Source organism: Thrips palmi, unplaced genomic scaffold (assembly GCF_012932325.1).
Source record: "Thrips palmi isolate BJ-2018 unplaced genomic scaffold, TpBJ-2018v1 HiC_scaffold_19, whole genome shotgun sequence".
NCBI classification, from domain to species: domain Eukaryota; kingdom Metazoa; phylum Arthropoda; class Insecta; order Thysanoptera; family Thripidae; genus Thrips; species Thrips palmi.
This window is the reverse complement of record NW_023144628.1, coordinates 9,756,065-9,776,767: the sequence shown is the minus strand read 5'-3', so window position 1 is coordinate 9,776,767 and position 20,703 is coordinate 9,756,065. Positions and strand designations below refer to the sequence as shown.

At 45.5% G+C, this 20,703-nt stretch overlaps 3 protein-coding genes across 7 annotated transcripts in view; 1 reads left to right on the top strand and 2 right to left on the bottom strand.

Annotated features, from left to right (window-relative positions):
* Positions 1-6: 6 nt before the first annotated feature.
* On the top strand, positions 7-9,110 carry LOC117646062. Of its 2 annotated transcripts, XM_034386728.1 has the most exons (10): positions 7-231; positions 2,507-2,694; positions 3,346-4,125; positions 4,229-4,267; positions 4,348-4,484; positions 4,645-4,826; positions 4,906-5,281; positions 5,365-5,547; positions 5,636-5,773; positions 5,872-9,108. In XM_034386728.1, exons 2-10 carry the CDS (start codon positions 2,574-2,576, stop codon positions 6,145-6,147), a joined length of 2,232 nt encoding a protein of 743 aa, XP_034242619.1. In that variant the 5' UTR covers positions 7-231; positions 2,507-2,573; the 3' UTR covers positions 6,148-9,108. The 2 variants fall into 2 exon arrangements, with proteins under 2 accessions (XP_034242619.1, XP_034242620.1); XM_034386729.1 differs by lacking the exon at positions 2,507-2,694 and having other exon boundaries at positions 8-231; positions 5,872-9,110.
* A 46-nt stretch (positions 9,111-9,156) lies between these two features.
* LOC117646065 (MTOR-associated protein MEAK7) lies at positions 9,157-11,445 on the bottom strand. Its single transcript, XM_034386733.1, has 8 exons — positions 11,141-11,445; positions 10,732-10,923; positions 10,492-10,650; positions 10,266-10,412; positions 9,941-10,166; positions 9,743-9,861; positions 9,480-9,668; positions 9,157-9,391 (listed from the first exon to the last, which is right to left on the bottom strand). The coding sequence occupies exons 1-8, from the start codon at positions 11,267-11,269 to the stop codon at positions 9,275-9,277; spliced, it is 1,278 nt and encodes a 425-aa protein (XP_034242624.1). The 5' UTR covers positions 11,270-11,445; the 3' UTR covers positions 9,157-9,274.
* Positions 11,446-14,570: 3,125 nt separating this feature from the next.
* The window catches only part of LOC117646096 (ATP-binding cassette sub-family G member 1-like), a 39,611-nt gene continuing 33,478 nt past the window's right edge, over positions 14,571-20,703 (bottom strand). For all 4 annotated transcript variants that reach the window (XM_034386794.1, XM_034386795.1, XM_034386796.1 and 1 more), the window contains exons 6-12: positions 17,558-17,796; positions 17,295-17,393; positions 17,099-17,214; positions 16,842-17,010; positions 16,647-16,747; positions 16,402-16,557; positions 14,571-16,303 (exon numbers count right to left, since the gene is read on the bottom strand). In XM_034386794.1, the coding sequence (XP_034242685.1) occupies positions 15,938-16,303; positions 16,402-16,557; positions 16,647-16,747; positions 16,842-17,010; positions 17,099-17,214; positions 17,295-17,393; positions 17,558-17,796 (1,246 nt within the window). In that variant the 3' untranslated portion in view covers positions 14,571-15,937. The remainder of the gene's footprint in view (positions 16,304-16,401; positions 16,558-16,646; positions 16,748-16,841; positions 17,011-17,098; positions 17,215-17,294; positions 17,394-17,557; positions 17,797-20,703) is intronic.

The following is a 20,703-nucleotide window of genomic DNA, read 5'->3' as shown; positions in this document are numbered from 1 at the left end:
AGGGCGCTAGTTGTCATGTTGTTCAAAATGGCGGAGAAAACAGGCCTGTTGACGTCGTGACGTGTTTGTTGCTGGGACTTGTCGACAATTAGGTCACATCAAATTAATTTGGCCCTGCTCTGCCGGCCCAACCCCGCTGCCTGGAGAATGCTTTCGAAAGACGCGCACTTTGCCCTCTCTGTTTTATGACGAAGGGCTAGTGGTTATCGAAGGCACGCAAAACCACTGACGGTAAGAGACGTGTGTTTGTCAATTTTGACAAATTTGTCCCTCCTGTGTTTTGAACACTTTAAAGGATGAATCATGTACATCTTTATCGTTTCAATTACCGCTTCGTTCTTTTGTGACCGTGCACCATGCTTCGTATCCTGTATTCTGTCATCTTGCACACTTTCTCTCACTTCACCATGGAATGAATGAAGGCTTGTCACTCTCATGCTGGCTCCAGATCATGTTCCATCTTCTAAGCTACCCCCAAATTAAGCAACTCTGTCCTCGTAGCAATTCCCTTCATAGAAATTTTGCACTTTTTTATTGGGGTTGAGTCTTGATTGATTTTATTGTTGCATCATGTATTCTTAATCAACATTTGTTTGACATTTATGTGCCGAATGTCCATTCATTTAATTCATTCAAACAAAAGCTCTGTTTCATTCGGATATACCAGCAAACAATTCATATTCTTCTCTCCTCTTATCTCAAGAAACTTTCCTTTTATCATATATTGACATATTGGTCGCTCACCTACTTCCAAAATTGTGTCGGTAGGTCACTGTCCAATAAAATTGCTCCCGTTCCGCAAAATAGGTTGTCACTTTTCCTCTGAACTTCACACATTTTCTTTCATTCAAGGTAATTGTCTCATTCAGTACTAAACTAGAAATAGGCATCATATCTGTTGCAAATATATTGAGAAACACACTATCCTATGTTATTTTGTTATAGTTATCCGTTTATGGAACTCAGCTTATCAACTCGTACATTCTATCAATCTTGTTTTGTGTTTCAACTATTTTGGTAAATAACATAATGTAAATAAACTATGGAAAGTATTTTAGTAAGGATATTATCAATGCCAGAATGTACGAAATTATAAGTAAAGTTCATTTGGTGAAATGTAGAACGTAAATATTTGGTAGTGATGTCGTGGCTTGACCTGCATAGCTGATAATGTCAATAGAATTTTCTAGAACCTTAGAATTTATAGACTAATTGGGTGTGGTATCCCAGCAGTGGATTTCCTTGTTCCATGATGGGTCGCAGAAATTCTAACAAGATTCTGCAATGGCGAAAAAGATGGTGTCACAGGTAGTTTATTGTGATGTGGATTAATAAATAACTGGGACCGTATGGATTCACATGTTTCAGAACTTCCTTTGATTTAACATGATTTTAATCTAATCTAAATATGAGTCATTATTATTTCTACATAAGTCATAAAAATGTCATAAAGTGATGAATAGTCAATTATTGAGAAGATTTTTGAAAGTTTATTCTCAGTATTTGTCTTATGTTGTTTAAATAGTATGCTTTCATGTCAGTGATTTTCATTAAGTGTCTAGTAACCAGTAATTTGCATCTTGTAGTGAAACTTGTTGTGAGGTATCCTTGGTGTAAAATAGCTAGTTTTTCTTGATATGTCCGATGAGGTAAATGTTCACTTTGATTTGTACAAAATTGCACTGCTCTGTTTCTTCTGTGTGTCTGTGTGTGTGTGTGTGTGTGTGTGTGTGAGTGTATGTATGTCTATATGTCTGTACATCTCATGGTTTGTCTTTTATTTGCATGGTTTTGCAAGCATTGTCTTGCAAAATTATTGAATTATTGTATGTTTTCTTCCTTTTAACTTTACAATTATTTTTACCCCAGTAATATCCCATTTTTCTAACAGTTGTGTGTTTGTAGCCTGTGTGTTGCAAGGAATCATTTGAAAGTGCTCATATTTGCTGGTTGTGAAATTGGCATACAACGCCAAGTAAAATCAAATTCATAAATCTGACAAATTAACTAAGTACAATTTTAAATATGCTGAGATTCTTTTAGAGAGTGCACCCAAGCAAGTTCCGATCTAAGCAACCCTTATATCTTGCAGCATGGCATGGCATGGTGTTTCAGTGGCATTTTTCTTGTTTGTTCTATGAATGTTGCATTATATTGTTTGCATGTATTGTACTTGTACTTAAACCAGAAATGAAGACAGCTACTACTGGAAGTGAGCTAGAAGTTCTGGCATTATTAAAAGCCTGCATACATGAGATGTGGCTGTGGGTTTGGCCATGATTCATTAGGAATTGATTGGTAGTTCCCTATGCCTTGAATTCTACTTACAGGAAATAATGGACTTTATATGAATCAAAATACATTTATGTTTTGGCCCTGGCCCTTATGTCAGAATTTCTATTTTCACCATGAACTTTTATTGTCTTTGTATTAACAACGAAAACTAAAAAATTGAAACATGGCCTGTGTTTTGGTTAAGACTGTGATCGCTGGATATGATTGACAGTGGCATTGAGGGTTGGTGGCAAACTTCATTTCGGACGAGCCCTCCTCGGCCGTTGTCTCTGGTCACCATGTCGGTGACACTAATGGCTGCATCATGCGATTCCATTGGTTCCTGCTCTCTGGATGTGGACGCTGAGTCACTTGCTGATTCTACTCAAGTTGATTCATCAATTAATCGACGCAATGCAGGTAGCAAGGGGTGTTGTGTTGCCTATTGTTTTAGAGTTTATTTAATTGTTAAATTTTCTCTAGTTTTTTTCTTATGATTTATTTATATTTAGTTTTAAGAGTGAGCAGTCATTGTTATTCAAGATAAACAAATTTTAGAACAACAATTGCCGGCTCATTGTTTATTTGGTTTCCATAGATCTGTTTGTTTGCTTAGTTTTAACCAATTAAAAAAGGAAACTTTTTATGCAACGGGCATGTTTTTTCTATGGAGTACTCAATCTGTCTACAGGGTCTGCCCCCTCAACGTCTATCAGCAATTCTCAATCATTATAACATACCACTTTCATCCATTCTCATTAGTACACTATTTAATTCCCCGATTCATAATGAATTTTTATAACATATTTGATTTGTTTGTGTTGTGAGTGACCTTCATTAATCATTTCTAAATCATTTCTTTTTATTAAGTGTATCTTAGTAGTGTAAAATTGATCCTGCTTAATTTTTTTTTATGTATTTTTATGTTTATTTGTTTTAATATAATAATGTCAAAAGACTTACTGTAGTTACAGTAGGCTACCAAATATGGTACTTTTTTTTTTTTTTTTTTAAATCCACAGTATTGTGGACAGTTTCTCAATGCTTATGTTTCTCTTTTTTTTTTTGCAGGTGAGCTTCAAGCAAATGCTCCATCGCTTTCAGAGCAGACTTTGCATAGCTTGCTGTTGTCTGCCAGCACAAATAGTGCTGGGCAAAATTCAGAAAACGTTGACAAATCTCAAACCAATTTGAGCATCCCTAGTCCTTCAACAGCAAAGAAGCCATCATATCTTAATCTAGCTTGCTCGATCAGTGGCTATGGTGGAATTACTACTTATGACAGTAAGCTGAGAGAAGGATTTCGATCAAGAGACCACAGTCCGGGGAAATTAATGAATGTCCAGAACGGTAGTAGAGAAGCCAGTCCCGCACGAGTATTGGGTGTTGGTTCTGTGAGTTCAGGCAATTTTTTGACTGCACCAAATTCAGGACGAGGGTATTGGTCAACAAGCCCTGGTCAACTGTCTGAAAGCAACATGAAGCATATGTCCTCAACCTATGGAGGTGTTCAACGTATCAATGGCACCAATGGAACCAATGGTACTGATCAAACTGATGCAACCGGGAATTTCAATGTTAAACGAATCTCAGACCAAAGAAATCGCTGGTTGGAATCCACCCTTTCGCCCTCAGAAAAGAACAATGACTACCAGAAAGTTTTATCTGTCATTGAGTCTAAGTCTGAACGGCATGGGTTCAGGACAGAGACATCTATGGAAACAAGATATGAATTAAATTCAAGATCTCGTTCCACTGTTGTGAGCTCTACATCTGTCACTTCCTCAAGCTCTCATCCTCAACAATACTCAAGCTCTATTCGATCTGAGAGGATAATACCTATGTCCATTGGTTGGTATTGTTTTAGTGGCATTATTTTTACATGGATGTTGCTTTACCACTTCTATTATCTAATGGTCTTTTTTTTTTCTTAATTAAAAAATAATAAATGTAGAGACAGATTCTTCTTTGGACCGTTACAGCAAACTTTCAGGTTAGTCATGTAACTATTAGGTATTATTAATTATTCATCACTATTTTTTCTTTGACCATTAATTTGTTTTTGCCCTTTAGACAAGAAGCAAGGTTATACAAATGGCTCAGCTTCTCACCAGACACCTGTATCTTCTAAGTCCTTCATCCAGCAGCGCGTTGAAAGGCTCTATGGGCCTTGTGCCTTAGCCCAGGGCTTTTTTCATCGCAGTTGCAAGGTATATTTGACTCTACTCAGCTACAGAGCTATAATTCCACCATGCTTCACCACTCAGCACCATTCCTGCTACCACTACTGATTTTCACATTATTGCTGTTGCTCATAGCAACTGACAATGTGTCAACTCTTCCTTATGCCCTTTCAAATTCATATTGCAGAGCTCATATTCTTTTTCGCCTAATCTACATGGAGCAAATGGTGTCAGCAACCAAACAAAGCCTGAAGAAAAAACAACTCCTGATAAAACAGAGGACTCTCCTGAGTTGCCAGTTCTGAGACATCTGCGTCCTGAGTTTCGCGACCAGCTAACTGTTGCTCCTCGTCGAAGTTTAGGATCAAGGTAAAATCACAGATTTACATTGTGATCAACCTCCCCAGTGATATCATAATCCCTATTATCTAATCTTGACCTTGCACAGATTTTCTGATGGCTCTACTCCTTCTCCATCAAACTTTTCTGCACCTGGTTCAACTGTCCGTAGTGCCAAAGTGGAAACGTTGCACACTGTTGAACGACTTCAGCATCAGACATCTACAGAAAGCTTAGCTGACCTTCAGCCAGCCGCTCCTGAAGTTGTTCTGCCCCAGCAGTCTCCCTCAGTTTCCCCAATGTCCAAAGAGGTCAACACTCCTGTGGTCTTGACCACGGGAACTGCCGACATTTCAAATGTGGTTCCGGTAGAAGAATCTAAATTCTCCTCCAAACCTCAGGAAGAACCCTCTTTATCCACTGCACCTCGTGTTCCAATATTGGAAGAAAATGAAGAGGAAAATGCCGGCCACAAATTCCTCAAAGTAGGCTATACTTACGTATTTTTGCTTAGCTCATCTTTTTCTTCCAACTCCAAATTTTTAATCTCACGCAATTTCTCAATTAGATTCAGCGTCAAACTATCGAAAAGCTCTTAGAATTAGCTGCAAAAGCTGAAAAAGAAATAGAGGAAAATGGTTCGACTCTTTCAGAAGAAGCTCTTGGGCACCTTAGGGCAGCTGCCGGGCAAGCAAGGTTATTGGTTAACCAAAAAATGGTGCAGTTTGAAGGACTTTGCCGCAAATGCATAGTATGTTGCAAACTTTGTGGTGTTCACTCAGTATCATTTAAAATTGGCTAAGCTCTAAACAGAATTTGTTACTTTTTTGTTCATGCAGAACCAACGACCTGAAGAACAATTCCCTACTACCCCAGAGGATCTTCAAGGATTCTGGGATATGCTGCTGTTGCAAGTCGACCAGGTTCACAATACCTTCCATCGTCTTGATAAACTTAAGGCAGTTGGGTGGTGTGAGGTCAGTGCACATCAAAGTCTGAATGCATGTAACAAGTTGGTTAAGGAATTTATCTTATAACACATCTCTTCAACCAACAACCTTTTTTCTCTTGTTAGGACAAACTTGCAGCTGAAGACAAACCAAAGTCAATTGATAACTCAGGAACTCGCACTCCCAGCTCAAGTAGCAAAAGAACAACTCGCACTCCTAAAGCTTCTACACCTAGTGCAGCAAAGTCTGCTGAGGCAGCAGCATTGAGGAAGCAGCGGGAAGAAGAGCGGCGCAAGTTAATGGAACAACGAAGAAAAGAATTGAAACAAAAACAGCAAACTGGACAAGAGTCGTCTGAATCTGAAAAAACCGTTGAAATATTTGGTGCAGAACTTAGCTAAGAATGGCTGTGCGCCATGGCGCACTTTTTTCATTGCATTGCATGCTTAGCATCAATAAATTAGGAAAGAAAATTCAAATTACTGTCCATAATTTAGTTGAAAAAATAGTTTTGCTAAAGTTTTTAAAGTTTCTGAAACAAAGTTGTTTGTTTTATTTTGACATAAGTAGGATATAAAAGAAAAGTTCTCCTGTTATAGGTTGTCCTAACTTAATGGCAAACTTGCATCTTGACCTCTAGAATCTCATCTGAACCTTGAGAAGGGCATCATGTATGGAAGTTATAGAGGCTAACATCACTTACAATTATTTCATCAGGTTATAATAGTTATTTGATCTACATAAAACTCGTGCTTTAACCATCTTACTAAAAGGCTAAAACGGTTTATCCATTGCTATTCATAAGTGGTGAGGGTTTTAAAAAAATATCTAGACAAAACTTGTAAAATGCAACAACAGGCTAATTTTGGGAATCGATGGGAAATTGATCTTTGCTTTAGATAAATGAAACACAAGAAAACAAGCCTTTTTTTTTTCAGTGTCATATGCTCTTTGACTAATTTGCTGCAATTCAAATTAGATTTGATTGATTGTTGCAGTCATATTCCATGCCATGCTGGTTTGGCCAATGGCTATCATATGGTTGCATGTTACAGCGACAGTTGAATGAGTGAACTTTGAGACAGTAACTAAGATAAATAGCTGGCTTCAACTCATGGTTGTATTACTGCTCGTATTACTTCTAACAATGTAGCACAAAAAATCTTTGAGAGTTCTCTGGTTTTGACAGCTTTCTCCCAGAATTCAGTTTGTTTTTTAGATTGCAGAATTGCAGATATAACCAAATGTACGAACCGGTGTAGGTATTTACTTTTAATTTTTCTTTTAATTTTCTGTGTAGATCCAAAATGTGCTACTTGGTAAGCTGTTTATAAGACTCTAATATTACCAAAGTTATGAATGTCTGTTGAACCTAGTTCTCCTATTTAAAATATTTATATATATATATATATTTGAATGATTATGACTGTTTTTTTCCTTTATTTTAATGTTTTGATATATTTATGATTGCAATGGTACGTTCTCTGACTGTGCTGCTTATTTAGCAAGCACCCTTGCAGGTTGACACTGTTAAAACGCTTCTACTTTTGCACATTTGTCTACGTTTATTTGGTGTTTAAATGTAGTGTCACATACCTTTTTCGTTTTTAATATGTTTTCTTGCTATGACCAAATTAACTTGTGTGAAGAATGGAATGATCAACAATTATCATTCTCTTTCCATCAATCAATTATGACTGATATGTCGGCTGTTGGGTGTTTTGTGTCCTCTAACGTGATGAAGAGTTGATTTTTGTATTTTTAATTTATGCACTATTTATATATTTATACAATTTAGAAGTCATTTATGCATGTTGAGCACTTTACATTGATATGTGCATCTTTTGACAGTATTTATTTCGTTTCTTCCTTCCATTCTTTTATTTTGTCACAATGTTCTTGTGTATGATGCAGTTTTTCATTTTTATTACACTGCGAGCCACAAGATTGACTGATGAAGTTCTTATCCAGTACAAATTGACAATTTTCCTGTTGAATTGCATGAAAATCAAGAAGTGAGAATGCACATGGACTTCAGTCTGATTATTTATTAATTTTATGGTCTGATTTAAAGTGTCATTTGATGTGTTACATTCCTTAGTTTGCCAGGTATTGCTTTTACTATCAAAGAATATCCAGCGTTACTGAGAAACTTAGACCGTATGGAAATTAAAATCAAAATGTAGTGTTGTAGCTTTAATTGAGAAAGCAGTGTGTTCCCAGAGTGCAGGATACTTTCACTACCTGCACCATGAAACTGAACACCCCAATAACCTGATGTTTATGTTGCATGATTTCTTTGTAGCAGTATCCAGCTATCAGAAGCCATGTAACTCATCCATAAGTTTAGTTTGCATGGCAGGACACTGTCAATTACAGTAGTAGATTCAGAAGTCTTTTTGGCATCTTGTTCTTAGGAGCCAACTGCTCAATTACAACCTTTCCATACCATAAGCAGCTCATTTAAAAAAATGTATTTTATGATCTTATGTCTAGATTGCTTGTTAAAAATTGAATTAGTTGCTAGAACAGAGGAGTAGTGTTTTAAATCATCAAATCTAGAGGGTTTGGCCTTGATTCTCATTTCAGTGATAAAAATGCTCAAACAGTTGACTGTTGCTTGAGGCAGGCTTTTAATGACGTGATTACATTTTACCCTAAATTTTGTGAGTGTTTGATTTGATTTGGTATTTAACATTGTGTGCTAGATTTCTACTAAAATTATGTATGAGTTGATCACTTTCTAGGTGTGCTAAGTGTAGTTGGGGCAGCCTGTAGCAATCAATGTGTTCTCTTGAAATTTAGCTTGATATGTTTCAATTTATGAGGGACCCAAGCCTTACGTCCATCATCCACCAGTATTTTTAAGGAGATGCTCTCTAATGATTGGGTTGGGTGAGAGATATTTACTTTTTTAAGACGTAAGACGAACAACATAAAGCTATTTTGTGACAGATTGATAGGTTTAGACTTAGGAAGGAAACCTCACTATGATGGATTTTCCAGCTCTGAATAGTGAGTGTCAAGGGCTCTTATCTGCTTTAAGGACATTCCTGTAACACATTTAACAAATTTTGACCAAACATAATTGAGTTGTGGTGCTTGTTTTGTATTCAAAGCTTTAGTAATTTCTCACCATTGTTGCACCTGATGTGCACAATAATATCTAACAATAACATGTATTTACAGATTGTGGTTTGTATCTATTTTGCAGATGTATTTTTAAAGTATGATGGATCCTTAATTCTTCATCTGTGGGAAATATCTATAGAGGATCTGGTGCTACCAAACACTTTCAAGACAACTGCCATGTACTAGGAGCTTGTACCCTTGCTTAACTTCCCAATAAACTATGACCCATTTATCATGCATTTCTTTACACCCTTCCAGGACAGAAAAATCACCATAAATGTAGCTTAATAATTTACTTAAAACATATGGTAAAGAACAAATAAATACAGAACAGACTTTTTGATTGCAACATACTTAAATTAATGTTTTTATCATGCCAGCAATAGTGTCTGGTTCTTAATAAGTTTCTTCAGGTACTTCTCTTAATCCTTCACTATGGTGGCCTCTATCGATCATTTCAAGCATAGCCTTTGCACCACTATCTTTGTCCAAAATGCTTCTTTTGTTACCATCCTGCAAATAGCCAATTAAAATGATTTAACTGACACAGAAAAAATAAAACTTACAGGGCAGTTTAATTTTTCAAACTGCCAACACTTACTGTTTCATCATCTGAATCCTCTTTGGGTGGAGGCCCAACAGCCCATATTTCTAAATGCTCTATGGTGTATTCTTTTTCAGCTGATAGGGTAGGAACCCGTTGATAAGTTGAGCAGCCTTCACTTGAGTGTCCTTTCCCAAAATCAGCATCAATCCAGATACCAAAGTGACCTAGCTGTCCTCCCATTCCCTAACAAATTAACAAAAAAAAATGAAGGATACAAATTTGGGCTATCAGGAGATTGCTTACCTCTCAGTACTCACCAAACCATTAGGCATAGTTTGTTGTTGATGATTAAGATACATATGATGTTCATTGTAGCCGGTGGCTGTATAAGCTGCCATGAATGGATGTAGTTTAAATAGGAAACATTTTCCATTTCCTTGAGAAGAGATACAAGGTAACAAGGTAAAAATATTTGCATCAGTATTCCAATGTATTTTTTCTATATGTTTCCATACCAATGAACTTGGGCCCAAGCCGCCAGCTATCAGATGCAAATCCTCCAAAAACATGCCCTTTGGTATCCTCTATGATTAATAATGTTGGGCCTTTGTTCATCATCTTCCCAAGCATTGAAGTAAAACTCAGTCCATGAATGCGAGTGGAAAACAATAGTGACCATTCAGATTGCAAGTCATGAGGCAAACTATTATTTATGAACATAATGTCATAAATATCTAGAATCTGAAAACAATGATTTTTCAGCGGTGGCTCATAGCAGATTTTCAAAGGCAAAAAATAATTAAATAAAATAACTGAGGACAAGAATTGCTTTTTACTCACAGTGGGCTTAGGTTTTGGACTCAGTTGGCAAGTGAGTAAAGGAATGATATCAGGTATACTTGAAGAACTTAACTTAAACAGAGAGCAGAGGACACTTCTTTGCACTGCATAAAGCAGTGGTTCTCTCTGAAGCCAACTCATAATAAGCTGAAACAAATATATCACACATGGTTCAACATCAGGGTGAATTTACTCAGATTCTTTAAGTGGTCAATTTCTGAATTACCTCTTCATTGTCGTCATTTGTTAAGCTATGCAAGCTTTGTATCATTTTGTCTGTTAGCAACTGAGCTGTCTCATCTGAGGGATTGACACCATTTCTCTGCCAACTATCTCTCGCAGCTGTATGGAAGGTGTTGAAAAGTTTCAAGAGATGAAGGGTATACTGGAGAAAAGGGAAAAAGAGACAGAAGATATAAACAGCCAAAATTAAACAGGTGGATAATGCTACAGGAACAAAACTTACTACAGCAGCAGAGTCAAGAAGGGGTGCTTCGAGTAGGTTTACTAAGTACTTTGAAGCATAGCCTGGGTCTTGGTAAATTACAGCATCAACTAAATCCAGAATATTGGAGAATTTTGCATGAGGCAAACCTCTTGAGATGCTCTTCCATAATTTTAGAGGAACAGGATTGGCGATTTCTTTCCATGACAAATTCTGAAATAACCAATGGGTGTTATTAAAGGAAAAATTAAAACAGTTACGTAATCAAAACAGGAAACTGGTTGCGCATGAGTTATTGCATTTGATTGCAATATTACCTAAGTTTGCTGCATTATAACCTTAAATCACGATTTTGAAGGCGAATACTTACAGCGTTAACCAGGCATTTCGTTAAAGGACAAGGGAACCGAAGAAATCAAACAATGCTTACTTTGAAAACCTTTTCTTCGGACAGTGAATCCGACTCGGATTTGACACCAAGACACGACGCCAGGGCCCGCACTTCATCTGCGGGAATGCGACGGGCAGTTTTGCCTTGTTTGCTGTCAGCGTTCCCCATTGTGTTGGGAAAGGCAAACCACAAAAGCCCAAAGCCACAGGACGCTGCCGACCGCAAACTGCCGCTTTCGCGATCGATTAGACAAAGCGGATCCGATTACTGATATGAGGCGGCGACGAGCATCTTGATCCCAGCAGACAGCTCATTGCAGACGTCGTCCCGTCAGCCGTCAGCTGACACCCTTCCCCCTCTCCGCCCCTCCACCCCACCCCTCCACGCCCCTCCCCCGGATACGCCGGATAGCGAAGCTAGTTCTCCTGAAAGGGAAGCGTGACTCTGAGGCTCTCTAGAAGCGTGCTACCTCATACACTGCGCGCTGGGTAAAGGGCGGTAGAGGTACCTTACCTTCACTACTCTGCGAGATGATAAAGGCGAGGCACGCGATTCTTCTAACACCTTGCAATCGACAAATGACGTGCCCTCAACTGCCTCTCTCTCGCGGGCCAGGGGGGCCAGCTTAGGCCAGCCAGGGCCAGGTAGACGCAGTGGGGGCGCGGCGGCGACCGGGGGGATTTCTTTGGTCAGGGCAGGGCCTCTCCTTCTCCTTTGTTGTTGTTACGTGGCCCTAGCGTGGCCCTAGCGTGGCCCTAGCGTGGTCCTGCCCTGCCCTGCCCTCCCCCTCCCAGATCATGGACGTGGAAACGAGGAGCCGCTGCATCCCGGCGGTGCATCCCGGCGGTCATTGCCTGGCGGTCCGGCCTGTCCGTCCACCTCCTGTGGCATCCTGCTCCCCTGGCCATATGTTGACTTTAAACAAACATATGAGGGGCCTCGACCGCGAAGCCAGCACGTGTGTGGCCGATGGGCCGATGAGCACACACACGTGGATCTCTCTGATGGCGAGAACCCGTTGCCCTCCCGTCCCGTCTTTTATTCTAGACGGTGTTGAGGGACGCCCCCCGTGGGCGAGGGTGCCGAGTGGACGAGTGGGCGCACAGCAGAGGTTCGGCCGTTGTGTGATTTCGGGGCAGGTCCCTAAGCGCGCTCCGTCGGGGACAGGACCTGCTGGACTTGCTGGACCGGGTGGGGAGCGGGGCCGGGGGCCGCAGCCCGGAGGCCCGGAGCCGAAGGCAGAGGCCGACCGCGGTCGAGGCCGGAGCCCGGAGCTGGGGCCGGAGCGGGCCGGCCGACCTCCTCGCTCGTCATGCCCTCCTGGTGCAAATCCAATCAAATAAGCGCCCCGTGCTCTAATAACCCCTTCGATTTTCAATCGATTGAAATTCAATTTCGAAGGGTTAACGACGGTTTGTGTGCATTTTGAAGAGTTTTCGGTCAGGGGCGCAGCCAGGCCAGGAGGTGGCCGCCGTCCCGGGGTTGCCTACACGGCCTAGACAGCCTAGACCTCGCGGGGCGGCCGACGCGATGCAGGTAGCAGGAGGCAGGCCGCAGGATGCAGCTCGAGATGCAGCGCCAGCACGCCAACACAGCCCAGGCGCAGGCCACTCCCCTCCCCGCCCCGACGGCGAGCCGACGGCCCGACCCCGGAGCACGAGCAAGACGCAGGCCGGCATCGCGTCGGCGCGGAGCGCGAGCGCTTCCTGCGAGCAGGTGCACTTTTTGGATGCACAGATGCACCGGGGACGGAGGCCGGCCTGCAGACTCGGAATAGTACCGTATAGGTGCGAAAGAGAGACAGAGTGGTGCGATGGTGGTCATGGCCGCGGTCGTGCGGTGCATCGCGGTGCAGCTCAAGATGGTCCCTGTTAGCTCACACGTGCATCGTGCGTGGACGTAGTAAAACACACTCCACTCCTACACTCCAGGGTTGCTGCTGCCTGCTGCACACGTGCACTCCGAGATGATTGGGCCTCTAATCGAGCCGAGCCGGCCAGCGAAGCCAGAGAGAGACCGGGTCGAGTCGATGCTGCCGAGCCGGGCGCGCCGCCGCGCCGCCGCCGCGCCGGGGCCCCGCCCCGCTCCAGGTGCATCCTTCGTCCTCGGCCGCCGCCTCAACCTGCCGCAGCCCGGAGTCGTCGCCCGGAGCCCGAGAGGCCGAACAAAGGCGTCTCGGTGCTGCTCTGCCGCTCCTCGTCGGCCACCTCCTTGGCCCCGCTGTTCGCCGGGTCCGAAATGGGAGCATCTCCTCATTTTTATGGGCATACTGGTCCATGGAGAGCACGCGGCGCGATGCTGCGCGATGCTTGCTGCGCGTCTCTCCTGCCCCGCCGTCTTCTGTCGCGGACGGGCAGACAACGCCCCCCGCGCACCACCACGCCGCGGCGCGCCTGGCGTGCCACTACAGTAGAGCCCGGAGTCGCCCGGGCCTTCCAAAAGCCGCATCCTCCGGGCTCCGGGTCCTCCGGGCACTGGCTCCGGCTCGAGGCCACCTCCACCGCGCTCCTCCTCGCCGGGTCTCTTTTTCACACCTTGCTGGCTCTGATTGCTTTGTTCACCTGGCCAAATGAGCCCTTAGGGCCTAAAAGGTCTTACAGGCCTAACAGGGTGTCCCCGGTGTGTCGCGTGTCCTTGCGTGTCCTGCAGGACGAAAGGGTTGAGAACGGCGACGGAGGCGACCCGGGCCGCATGCACCGGCAGGAGGTGCCCGCGCCCAGGCACGGCCAGGTATCCCCAGGTACCGTGGGGTCCGTGAGGCGAGTGCAGGTGTGAGCAGCCTGGATGGCGGCCTAGCGGGCGTAGCGTGATGGCGGCGACGCCCCACCCGCCCCTCTCCGCCCCCTGTCCCCGTCCCCGACGTCTCCACCCAGGCCAGGTTAGTACACTGTGCGCTCAGGATTCAGGTAGCGCTGCCAGCGCTGCCGGAGTGAAGCGTGGCCTCGGTTCTCGATGGGCGGGGAGAGACCCTGCATTCCCCGACAGAAACGAATTTCCGCGGGCCCCTCCCACTGTAGTCACCATGTCATTATGAGGGTCATGGTACGAAATTTGAAGGAACTATCATGTACACATTGCTGGATGAATTAGGTGGTCATCGGACAGAACAACCAATTTTCAATGGGTTACCCATGTGACTTACGCCCTTATGCCCAACGGCCGCTGAATTGTGAGCAGTGCTCTAGTTTTTGTCTTGGAGTACGTATGCCTTCACCTCGTGATAGCGCTCGCAAAGCTTCCCGCAGGCCTAAGACGCAGGTACTAGACAGACAGCCTATATTTGGACCGATTCCGGTCTATTTGGCATCTCAGAAAGAAAAAAAACCCATAAGATTCTATACTTTAAAAAAAGGGGGGTCTCATTCAATTGAGTCTAATAATCTATGAAGAAGTCAAATATAATTGAGGGAAATTTTCCACACTTTTGGGAAGGAGTTGTGCGTTGGTTTGGTGAAAAAGGACTCACAAATTAAAGAAGTAGAGGAATATCTATTTCTGTATGAATAATAAATTACAAAAACATATGATTAATGGTGAAGAATTACATTATCACACATACAGCAAAAGAATATACAATAAACAAAAGCTTGCTCCAATATCACAATGGTTCAGCACATCACATTATTCCACAAATCTTTGAGAATCATTCATGATCCACTTCAACACAAAGCAAACAGGTACACAAAGTTTACTGGCAAGCTTTCTGTCAGAGTAATGACAGTTGATAAATTAAAATAGAAACAATCTTGTTTATTAAAAATCTAAGGGTAAAAGTAATAGCCTCACAGATGAAAAAAAAAGATGGTTTTTCCCTGCACAGAACAGCAGTTTGAAAAAATATACAGGAGACAAATAAATGTTGACATAGACAGAACATAATAGAAAACACAAAAGAAATAACTGTCCGTCACAAAAAAAAATTATGTACATAAGAAGGGTACAAGAGCACACATACCCAACCTACACATGTGAAGTGGAAGTATGTACAAGAGAGGAATGGGTGAAGGAAAGGATGAAAGTAGTCTAGGGACTCAATAGAGAAGCTGGGTGACTGAATGAAGTAATGAATGCATAGAATAAATCACTATTTACAGCAGCATATCTTGTACAAATTCAATTCACTGTATTCTTCACTGGAAAAGGTAATATATTATAGCATAGCAAATTGAATAATCTTGTGGTTTCGAGGTACTTGCTTTGAGCGTAGGACCACAACATAATCATTAATGAAATATCAAAAATAGACAGAGCTATTGTAATCGGTGCTATGTAAAATATGGCCGGCTCTTTTGATCTTTGGCTCTCTTTTTCACATGTTGAAATGTATATTTCTAATACAGGATTGATTTGGCTTCCCTCTACATTAGACAAGACAAAATTATAAAATAACAAAAAACAACTACCATTGTCAGAAGTTACATCTGACAGCATCCAGAAAATTGATATCAGAATTAAGCTAAGACTAGTAACTATAGCTTTACACAATATCACAATTTTCAGCTTTTCAAAGAGAAAGTATGTTCACTTGTAACATAATACCATAATAAATTTTACTTAAGGTATCCTATAAATAAAAACACTTGGTTCATTTGAGATTTAACAAACTAAAAGAGTTTCAGTAAGTAACAAAACGGATGAAAATTTTATGCACAGAAGCGCTTCTTCCAAGAAGTGGAAGATTGTCAAAATTGTTGTCAAATCGATACCAATGTGATACATTGGTTTTCCAAAAGATCTCTTACTCTCTCTCTCTCTCTCCAAAAAGCTACATAAATGACTACCTAAATCACCATGGCCCACTTATCACAATCTGTCAACTTTTATGCAACAATCAAGTTAACGTCTGTTAAGCCTGAACCAAACCACAAATACTGTTATTATGTAAATGATTGCACAAAAGGCAACAATTGTTCCCGAGTTGTTCCAAAAATTGATATCAGAAATATCCATTTCATTAAGGATTTTTTTGGGAGCCTTGTAGTGGCAGTAGTTGATCCCCTGTGTGTGTGGCTTGTCTCTTGGAGGACAGGGCATGTTCTCACGCCCAAGTGCATACATTGCATAAACACAACCCTGGAAAGCAGCCCTGAAGTAGGAGATGTAGTACAGCCACTTGAACATGTAAGGGATGTCTCTGAACCAAATACAGAATCCAAAAATGGAGAGCAGCACAGCAAAAACAGGACCCAGGAAAACAGATATCTGAAAAGAGAAGAGATTGGATAGTGAGAAAACAACAATCATACTACAATTTACATATTAAAACAGGAGTGACCAGTTAAAATAAAACATGGACTCACAGTGATTGGGGTTGTTGCGCCAAAGAGGAAACCGCAGCCCTGAGCAGTCAGTGACGCCAAGGTTGCAAAAGTGTAAAAGTGAACAATGCGAACCAGATCAAAAGGTTGCTGGGTTAGCAAAATTGACGGTGCCAAGTAAGTTGCACACAAGACAGCCTGAAAGAAAAGAATCATTTTAATTATTTCAAAAAACAATACCAATCAAATCAGTGCCAAAAGACATAATGGTCTGAGTGTGCTTTTACCTGAAGTGGAAGCTCCACGAGAAGAGTTGATAGTAAATAAGGTGCTAGCGAGTACCAACGGTTGTAATGCTCACGGGTCAGAATTTCCACTTCTAATGGAACTACAAATAATAGAAACCACCAGTGTGAAAATTTAAGTTAAATAAATAAATGAATTAATAAAATAACTACAAAAGATATATATTGGAGACTCACATGCTAGCGTCACAGCCATCTGACCAGTATAAACCAAAAACAAGTTTGATCCATAAAGGTACACCACATTAGCTAGTACATCATTAGCATTGTCTCCGACGCCCCGATAAAGGTAGCCAAAAACCAAACCAATGAAGATGTGCATGAATGCTCGTAAGGCTAATGAACTCTGAAACACACAAGAACACAAGAGACAGTTTAGAAAATTCTATGATGCAATTAAGGCCAGATTTGAAAGGTTTGTAGAAGATTCTCACCCAGCTTCTTCTCATAATAGTGATGTTTCTCATCAGCAGGAGATAGAACTGCATCGCCATTGGGGCAGGAGGTGGCGGACATGTCACACCATCATCCAGCATTGTCAGACCAGTGCCTAAAAGCCAACCATCAGAAAAAACCATTAGCTGCGAATTCACCAAAATTACAATGGACGGAAGGATGAAGAAAACTCACCTGGGAGGACCACTGGATTTCGAGAAGCATTCTTTGCAGCTGCCTCAGAGAGACCTACCACTCCCACACCGCCCAAGTCTCCAGATGACACCTCCATCACTACACAACAAAAAAAAACAACCCGTCAGCGTTAGCAGAGTGCACACCAAGTAAAAGTAATAAAAGATTCACTGCAAAAAAATCCCCCCCTCTTCCCCCCAAAAAATAAAGGTAAAATGTGATGGTGGGCTGTGCCCTACACTGTGCCTGCACTGGGTACTCACGGAAGTCGGCAGGGTTGTGGTAGGGCGGGCACAGCATGCCCTGCTGGGCGAGGAAGGGCAGCAGGCCCTTGGTGTCGCCCTGGTACACGCAGCGTCCCGCTGCCACGGCGTACAGCTGGTCGAACATCTCGAAGAGCAGGGCGGACGGCTGGTGGATGGTGCACACGATGGTGCGCCCGTCGGCCGCCAGGCTCTTGAGCAGCGAGATGCACTGCGTGGTGGAGGAAGAGTCCAGGCCACTGCAACAGGGAAGGGAGCGCCGCGCGCCGCGCGTTAGAGCGAGAAAGCATTGAAGTGCGCGAAGCGCGAAGCACAGCGAAGGCGATGGCTGCTGGTGCCGCGGCGACGAGCGCGACGCACAGTGGGCCAGAAGACCGGTGCAGGCGGCCAAAACCCGGACGCGTTTTGGGCTCCAGAGTCGCTAAATGGGACTCGAACCGAACGTGTGACCCCACCAATGGATTGCTCTTCGAACGAGGAATCCATTGGTGGGGTCACACGGTCGGTTTGAGTCCTGTTTAGCGACTCTGGAGCTCAAAACGCGTCCGGGTTTTGGCCGCCTGCACCGGTCTTCTGGCCCACTGTGCGATGGGCGCGACGAGCGCCTGGCGGCAGGCATCCCATCCGACACGATCGCTGCCTTGTCTGGCGTAGCCTGGCGGCTCCGAGCTTCGCGCTTCACGCAGCGCAGAGGGAAGTCCAAGAAGGGACCCACGCCGACACTGTCGGGCCCGGTCCGGTCGGGCCCAACGCGGCGCTGCAATGCGCTGCAATGCGCTGCAATGCGCTGCAATGCCGGAATGCGAATGCAACGGAATGTCCACCACGAGCCACGAATAAGGTCGAGTTGGGTCGGGTCGGTCGGGACCCCTAATTGACTCAACCAGCAAACGAACGGCACGGCCCGGCACGGCATGGCCCGGCACGGCATGGCCCGGCCCCTCTCCGACTGTCTCTCTCGCACTCGTGGGGCGTAGCGGAGGGGTGCGAGGGAGACGGGACAAGGCGCGCAGCAGACGACACGCCGCCACACCGCGGAAGCAAGTGCAAGGCGTGAGCCCCGAGGGAGACAGAGACAGAGACAGGCACGCCTGCAGAGGGGGAGGGAGACGGGCAGAGGAAGACGCAAGAACCCGGCAAGTCGGACCGGGCCGGGCCGGGCCGGGCCGGACAGGCCAGACGACGCGGCGCGGCCCCTTCCGATCAGCGCTTCGTCGCTCTGTCTCTCTCGCACCCCTACGGACCCTCGGCCGCCCCATGGGTACGAGAGAGACAGACAGAGAGACAGAGCGACGAAGCACTGTTCGGAAGGGGCCCGCGCCCTGCAGCGCACCAGCGATTATAATCGTCGTCGGCAGCGGACGGATTCCGACAGGCAGGTCTCTCTCTCTCGCACTCATGGGGCGTGTCGTGTGGGAGCGAGAGAGACAGGCCGGTCACTTTGGCGGTGCCGGCAGGCGTCTTCTGCCCGCGTGGTATCGCGTGGCACGCCGTGGAGGAATGCCGCCTGCCGCGGCCTGCCGTCCGCTCGCTCGCTCGCCCGCTGCCCGACCAGGAAGCGGGTGGTCAAGAGTACGTCCGATACCCGCCCCGCCCCGCCCCGCCCCGCCCCGCCCCGCGGGGGTCCGCCGAAAACCCGTCTTTGTGACTCGCGATTCTGCGGACCTGCGGACAGCGCTCTGCAAGAGACTCCCCGAGATCCATCTCACTATCCATCACGCACGCCGATCCAAAGAGAGGCTCTAAACAAAAGGCGACTAAAAAGAAGACAGCGGCGTCTTGGCGTTTCCAGTCTCCAGGCCGGGGGGGGGGGGGGGGGCTAAACCAAATAACACGCATGAGCAAACATGCCGCCGCGTATCCCACACCGCGCCGCGCGCCGCGTCCGTCAGGCAGTGTGGCTGGCGCCCATTGATGCCGCCCCGTGCCCCGTGCCACCACACTGCAGTTTGCGGTGCATTTCTGCTCATGTTTTGGACGTTCCGACGGCCCAGGCAGAGGCATGGCGCCGCCGGTATAACGTGTCACCCTAGTAAGGACGGCCACGTCTCGTTTTGCAGTGCAGGCGAGCTTGTGTCGGGCCCGAAACGGCATACGATCATGTGTGGTCTAGCCCGTAATGGTAATGGTAATGCGAGGTAGGCCGCACCTCTGCGTGCGCGCACGGCAGCGCGGCGGGACTGCCTGCCCGCACGGCGTTCGCGCCAGGCCGCTCGGCACGCTTCGCTTCAGCAGTTGCAGGCGAATCAAAACAAAACGACAATCTGTGAACTGCATGCGTGACGTCAGCAGGGGAAAACAGCCTTCGGGCCTTCGGGCCTTCGGGCCTTCGGCATGGGCCGCGGGCTGCCCCCTGCGGGGCCCTGCTGCCCCGGGCCAGGCCGGTGGTCCGGGGCACGTGCGCGCCCGACTCGTGTTCCACACAGCGGACACAGTCACGGTCCGACGGCGTACGCCGTACGTCGCACGCGGCTTCTGCAGTTTCGTCTCGTTTGGCTTCGAGATAAGCCCGTTGGGTCCGCTTGGGTCGCAGCATCACCGACCGGCCCGCTGGGTCTGGCTGCGCGAGGCGCGAGGCGACACGATATCGGCTCGCCGCGCCGCGCCGCCGTACCGGGTCGCTGGCTCTCCGGCTCGCCGGCCGCGGCTATCCAAGGGGGGCATGTCGCCGATCCCGGGCCCCACTACGCACAGTGGGCCAGAAGACCGGTGGAGGCGGCCAAAACCCTAGACGCGTTTTGAGCTCCAGAGTCGCTAAATGGGACTCGAACCGAACGTGTGACCCCACCAATGGATTGCTCTCCGAACGAGGAATCCATTGGTGGGGTCACACGTGCGGTTCGAGTCCCATTTAGCGACTCTGGAGCTCAAAACGCGTCTAGAGTTTTGGCCGCCTCCACCGGCTTCTGGCCCACTGTGCTACGCCCCGCCCGGCCCCGCCGAGCCCCGCCGAGCCGGCGCATCCGCGTCCATCGGCATTGCACGAGGAAGTGGACGAAGTGGGCGAAGTGGATGGGGGAGGGGCACAGTGGGCCAGAAGCCGGTGGAGGCGGCCAAAACTCTAGACGCGTTTTGAGCTCCAGAGTCGCTATATGGGACTCGAACCGAACGTGTGACCCCACCAATGGATTGCTCTCCGAACGAGG

Coding starts and splice junctions, on each gene's coding strand:
- LOC117646062 (XM_034386728.1), top strand. CDS start 2,574: ATGTCGGTGACACTAATGGCTGCATCATGCGATTCCATTGGTTCCTGC. Junction 2,695..3,345: donor AATTAATCGACGCAATGCAG/GTAGCAAGGGGT, acceptor TTTTTTTTGCAG/GTGAGCTTCAAGCAAATGCT. Junction 5,548..5,635: donor GACTTTGCCGCAAATGCATA/GTATGTTGCAAA, acceptor TTGTTCATGCAG/AACCAACGACCTGAAGAACA.
- LOC117646065 (XM_034386733.1), bottom strand. CDS start 11,269: ATGGGGAACGCTGACAGCAAACAAGGCAAAACTGCCCGTCGCATTCCC. Junction 10,924..11,140: donor CCGAAGAAAAGGTTTTCAAA/GTAAGCATTGTT, acceptor TGGTTATTTCAG/AATTTGTCATGGAAAGAAAT. Junction 10,413..10,491: donor CAAATGACGACAATGAAGAG/GTAATTCAGAAA, acceptor TATTTGTTTCAG/CTTATTATGAGTTGGCTTCA.